Source organism: Rhincodon typus, chromosome 20 (genome assembly GCF_021869965.1).
Source record: "Rhincodon typus isolate 14 chromosome 20, sRhiTyp1.1, whole genome shotgun sequence".
NCBI classification, from domain to species: Eukaryota; Metazoa; Chordata; class Chondrichthyes; order Orectolobiformes; family Rhincodontidae; genus Rhincodon; species Rhincodon typus.
In genome coordinates, this window is record NC_063351.1 from 15,513,023 (window position 1) to 15,519,103 (window position 6,081).

Consider the following 6,081-nt stretch of genomic DNA (forward strand, 5'->3'; position numbering starts at 1 on the left):
TAACTCTGATTTCTCTCCACAGATGCTGCCAGACCTGCTGAGCTTTTCCAGCAATTTTTGTTTGTGCCTCTGATTTACAGCGTCCGCAGTTCTTTCGGAGTTTACTAGTAGCATAAGGGTTAAACGGCAAAATATGGAATTGTCAGCGAGGACCGGACAAAGTTATCTTTTGACTTGATTTTCATGGTGTGAACCAACTATCTGGAACTTCCCTCTAAACGGGATCCCGCAGCCTCTTTAAAACTGACTGATAAACGATGACAGCGAATTGATGTTTCTAAATCATACATGTTTGGCAGATAAGTTCTAAGTTCCAAGCTGCGGTGCAAATGTTGTAGCCTGCTCCGATCAGGCTCCGCACTAACCGGCTATGTTTGAAGCTGGAAATACAATCAGCCCTGTTTATTATGTAACGCGTGTCCTTAATGTTATAAATACATTTACTCGTGTGTGCTCGTTCAACGCTGGAACAATTAATGTTCTTGAATTGCCAGGATACTTTGCCGACATTTAGGTTAGTCCGCAAGAATTAATTGGGCAGACAACATATGGGATTGCTAGAGAATTAATAGAAACGGCCAAAATAATTGACATAGGAACTACATTAGAAGCTTTTAACATTTGTGCAGCTTCAGTGCTTCATCCTGAATTCCAGCAAGACTATTTGTCTTTTCAATCAAGGTAAAGAGGTTAAACAGCTTCCAAATTACTTCCGCACACAAAATATAATAGGCAGCGACATTAAAGATAAGTTCATTGGAACATTCATTGCTATGACAACGACAACCGTCTTTCTCTACAGAGAATAGGTAGGAGCAGAATCTCCCAGTTACCTGTTTCAGCCGCCGCCATTTAGCTCTGCGATTCTGAAACCAAGTCTTTACCTGCAGAGAAACAAAACCAAAACACCATGCGCTTTAGCGAACAGGGTAGCTTTTGCACGATCTCTGTAAGTACAACACAGCGTAACTGCTGCTTTCAGGGAAATATGTTGGAATTAATATATAGTGTTCTTGCATTTTAAAAAATTCTAATAAGTTAGAATTAGCAACAACTCCAGAACGAGGAAGACCAGGGAAGTGCTCATTAAATATGTGGAACAAATAAAATGAACGAAAAAAATGCAGCGGGATCATAATTTGAAAATAGTTGCAAGCACTTTATGAACGGAAAGATCTGAAGATAGTATTCCAGATTATATGGTGGTGGTAGGAAGCGGGGCAGTCTGTTTAGTTTTGGTTGTGTGTGAAATTAGCGTTACCTTATATTAAAAATATTAAAATCATTGAACATTTGCATTATTAAAATGCAGACAATGTACAATTAACCTTTATGCACACCCTGCCTGTGTAAAAATGCCAACAATCAAATATTTTTAAACGCTCCACTTTCAGTTGTTCATATACCTGTCTCTCGCTCAACTGCAACATCTTGGCGAGCCTTTTCCGTTCAGGAGGCGAGAGATATTTCTGGGTCTCGAATTTCTTTTCCAGTTCAATGGTCTGATCGTTTGAGAATCGAACTTGTCCTCCTTTCCTTTTGTGCGGCGGCCTCTGAATAAAATGGCTCCATATCAACGGTTTTCCTGCAGGGAAAAAAAATCAACTGAAACAATAAGAATGATAATATTTATTCATTTCGCCAAGTGTTAATTGGATCAGCCACGGTTTTAACGTGACATTTGAACAATGGTTTTTATATTCGTTTTCTGTTAAAAAAGATCGACGTAAACAGAAGACGGCAATACAGAATTATTTATGCTTTATTACTATATAACTTAGATTTATACAAGGCTAAATATGTCTATAAATTGCTTGTTTACTTGTCTCATATTAAACTTGCTCGCGTTCATGTTGATCCTTAGACGGTCATTTATGAACGCTCTAAAAGCAAGTTAAGACAAGGACATTGAAAAAGTCTGGGCTCTCTTTTTCTTTCTCACAATAAAACACTGATTTCGTACGAGCCCTGAAGGTTTGTGTGAAACCTACCAACTAAGGACTATGGCAACATTTCCGTCAATGTGTTTCCTGTTGGTCTATCTTGCAAAAGGGCTGTTATTTCCTTCTGCTCGTTGACAAAAATGAATCAAGGAAGCCGAGCTCGGCTGTTTTATGGTTTCTATATAACAGTTCATTATAGGACAAGTAATCTTTAAAATGTGCTAAAGTTTTTAAACTGCGTATGGAGACCAGCTGGTCTATTGTACAATCCAAATGCTAGTCTCTGTCTAGTTGAATGTAAACCAGAAAGCAGCGTAATGTTATTTACATTCCAGTTAAGGCCAAATAAATTCATCATGTGTTTTTTTAATGCTTATCAAATTACTTTATTCATTCTGGTGCGTACTGCTTTCTTCCCAGAAAATGTCCATTTGTTGATGACAAAACGAAATTCTCATCCCTGACGCTGAGCATGCTAAGTTAGCGCGTTCAAAAATTAACTTTAGCAAGAATCAAAACGCAATTAAATCCTTCTAATTTCCGCGTAATTGTTCTTTTCCGAGAGTTTCGCTTGCGTCAGTTCTCGCTTCAATTGCTACAAAGCAGCCATAAGAAAAATAGGAAGCAACTGGTTATTTTAGCTGCCATCAAGTCACATCCCACACAGAGGAAATGAACAATATCAGAAAAACGTATCCCGGCTATCAGAACCCGAGTGTTTCCTGTATATGTCTGTATTGAGGATGTCGATAAAATAATCAGCAGCGTGCACGACTCCCGGGGAAGAGTCTGCTTCTGACTGAGAGGAAAACATTTAACAGCTCTGTAACCAGATTTACTCCTATCGAGAGCTCAAGACTTCCTGTATGAACGAAAAAAGGTCAACCACACAGAGCACAAGCTGTTGAATTAGCCCAAGGTGCGATTTGGACATAATGAACGGATTTACAAAAGTAAAGCTCGTTATGTTTACAGACGATTTTTTTTCCGAACGGCTATTACGAACATATAATTTGGCGACAATTTTAAAAATAAGTACAACGTCCTATATTAGATTTAGTTTTAAGAGAAAAAAAACTGACAATCCCTTTCTCCCAGGGGACACTGCCGGGTAGAAGTAAAGTGTAAAAGAATGAACTGCGAATACAGTTCTTTCATTTTCATTTTGAGCTCGCAACAGCAATCTTCAGATATGGTCCGCTTTATTACTTTTGTACGAATGTAATAGATTTCGGCTCTGTATTCGCATTGCTGGATATTCACTGCGTGGCATCAGAAAGAAGGACGACTTCGTTCAGAAACCTGTACTCGAAAGTATCATTCCACAAGCTCTGGACTTGAACCTCCAATCGACACCAATCATGCAAAGGATTTTAATTTTATATTTAAATCAGCGATCGAAAACCGCTGCTCGAATTGTCCCCAGGGGTGCACTTTTCTTAGGTCTTCAGCACAGTTAAAGGAATACATACAACACCCTCTGGTAGGAAGACCGAATATCTCCATCAAACACCCCACCCCCGTGCAAAATTCCCCTATCATCTGGAACAAAACAAAAACAGAACCGAGTCCCAACAAATCGCAGGAGCACGTTCGCTGGCAGCAAGAAGAAATCAAAAACGGGTTCTTACCCAGGGTGTCCTGCCGGAGGAATGCGTGCGTGTAGTCGTTAACAGTCCTGGCAAAAGGGTACAGGGGTCCGCTGAAGGCGTTGCTGCCGTACGGTGTCAGCGCTGGGTGGTGGAAGGCCGGGTGGATGGGAGTTGGCTCGTAGATGGGAGTCCGGTACGGGGAAGCGATGCTGGTGAAGGAGGAATTTGGGGACGGTAGAGCCGGCCCCGGGGCCACGCTGGTCGGGTGAGGAGCCCCGTTGCGTCCCAGGATGTCGTCGATGTAGAATGGGGTCGGGTGCACCGCCTGCATCGGTGTGGGCGCGTACAGCGGCAGGTTCGCACTCATGGCCGAAGAGCTGGGGTGCTGCTGGTATTGCATGACGGCGCCGATCCAGTGCTCTGTGTGTGTGTGTGTGTGTGTGTGAGGGGGTGGAGGGCTGTCCGTCCTTCAGCAGCGTTCAGGATGGGATCCTTGTGCAGCTCAAGGCTCCGATGGGCGCGATACTAGTGCAGGGATTCTTTCAGAGACGGCTCAAGGTTCCGCCGACTCTCCGGACCGCCGGAGCTTTCTATCGGCCTGGGCGGGGCCACGGCGCCTGTTTCAATTTCCCCACCCCGTTCCCCTTGCTGATTGGCTACCGACCCGGGGCTCGTGCCCGGACCTGTCGGCCTGCCCCTTTCGTCCCAATGCGCAGCCGCCGTGAGGGTCCCACCTTCAGGTGACAGGGAGATGAAAATGCATCGCCCCAGGTAAACAGAGGAAGAGCAAAGTGTGCAGACAATCAGAAACACAGGCTACTGTCAGGTTGGGTGCCAGGGACCGCTTATTTACTAACAATGTTGCCTATGTCAACTACACATGAGCAATCTGTACAAAGCAGTACGTTCCACTTGACAACTGTTTCACCTCAAAAACAACAATGTCACCTTTACAGAAAACAAAACAGTGAGGCCATCCAGTTCATAGTGGCTTAGTAGAATCCTGACATCCGCTGTCCCTGTAGATGGCGACAGGCTGTAATTTTCAGCCAGTGTTGGTAGCGCAAAAAAAAATCCTCGCGCCTGCATCTACCGACATCAGCCTTAACACGAGTGCTGCTGGGAATTCGGCACACGTATCGTTTCCATTCCGAATACTTCAGCAAATCCGGTCAAGAAATTCTTGAAACGGTGGATTGAAAAATAAACCTACGGCACTTCTAACTAAAAGAAATGATTGTTCAACATGATTTTGGGTTTTTTTTTCTTTTTGTAAGACTTTTAAATATTTCATCCAAGTATTTTAACGTTAATTGTATTTTGTGTTTTTCGTAAACAGTGACCGCCTCATTTCGGTGCAACGGACATAAATGGTGTCAGAACCAAGCATCACTTCGGTTGTATTGGTTGCTGACTGTGAAGGTTCTACAACGATTATTGTCAGATTCGCGTTTGCCTGCTGATGGTAAACGGCCTTGGAGCTCAACCGCTAATTTTAGGGAGTGAGACATCGCAAACTAATTAACAATTTCAGTGTTCTCACTTCTCCATTAGTTAGTAATACAGTACTTCAAGGAAAATGCATATTACAAGGAAAGGTTGCGAAATAGCTCTATTTTAAATGCATAGTAAGTGGCTCCTAACACTTCTGAATTCCAATACACAGTTGTTTGGTCGTTTTAGTAAACACGTCGACACGGGGAGAATTGACATTTTGAACATTTCGGCATTCTGCTAAATTGTTGATCAAGCAACACGTTCAAAATACACAAGGCGAGTTACAGCCTAATTCATAGTGATACTTAAAAATATTAGAAAAACAGTAACTTCAGATATCAAGCATAAAACCTTCAAATTATCATTATAATCAGTAAATTCGCCTTTTTCTTATTTACTTATTTCACATAGTAATCCTTAAAACAGGAGTAAAGTAATTCCAGTCTGAGGCAGAAATTCATAATTTAAAATATTGCACATTAATCACCTGATAAAATCACGATTTGTTAGTTTCTTTCGTTTGTCATTTATTATAAAATGTTTCGACCTAATTACGACATTATGTAAATTAAAATGGAACAATTTAATTAATTGTACTTTATATCAAAAAATACTACCACGGCCTAAACAGGACCTGCTTCTATTATCCCGCCACATGTTTGGGATGAGAAGCGTTCTGACTCACTGCATGTGAAAATGCTTCATCTAAGCAGCATGTTGGCTTTATTCAAACTGTGAACGCAAAATGCAACACGCTTCAATGTATATTCTGTAGGGACACTTATTCAATTTGCACGATTCAGCTCTGTTTTCCCGCGAGCTCGTTGGCTGAATTTACAGCGTGGGTTGATGTTGAAAATAGTGCAGGGATAGGAAGAAAGCAAATAAGATCGAAAAGTAATGCAGCACTCTTTGGTGAGTAGCGCTGGCTATGCCTGTTTCTTAAAAGAAAGATTACGAACATAATCCCGAAGATCAACTTGATTGCCAGAATAAACTATACGATATTGTAACCTTTTGAATTGCTCAACACTCAGAGACCCACTTGT

At 41.7% G+C, this 6,081-nt stretch overlaps 1 protein-coding gene across 1 annotated transcript in view; it reads right to left on the reverse strand.

The window, feature by feature from the left end:
• hhex (hematopoietically expressed homeobox) overlaps positions 1-4,140 on the reverse strand; it is a 7,571-nt gene extending 3,431 nt beyond the window's left edge. Inside the window, exons 1-3 of the mRNA XM_020511554.2 lie at positions 3,575-4,140; positions 1,407-1,585; positions 834-884 (exon numbers count right to left, since the gene is read on the reverse strand). Of these exons, the coding sequence (XP_020367143.1) occupies positions 834-884; positions 1,407-1,585; positions 3,575-3,935 (591 nt within the window). The 5' untranslated portion in view covers positions 3,936-4,140. The remainder of the gene's footprint in view (positions 1-833; positions 885-1,406; positions 1,586-3,574) is intronic.
• Positions 4,141-6,081: the final 1,941 nt, after the last annotated feature.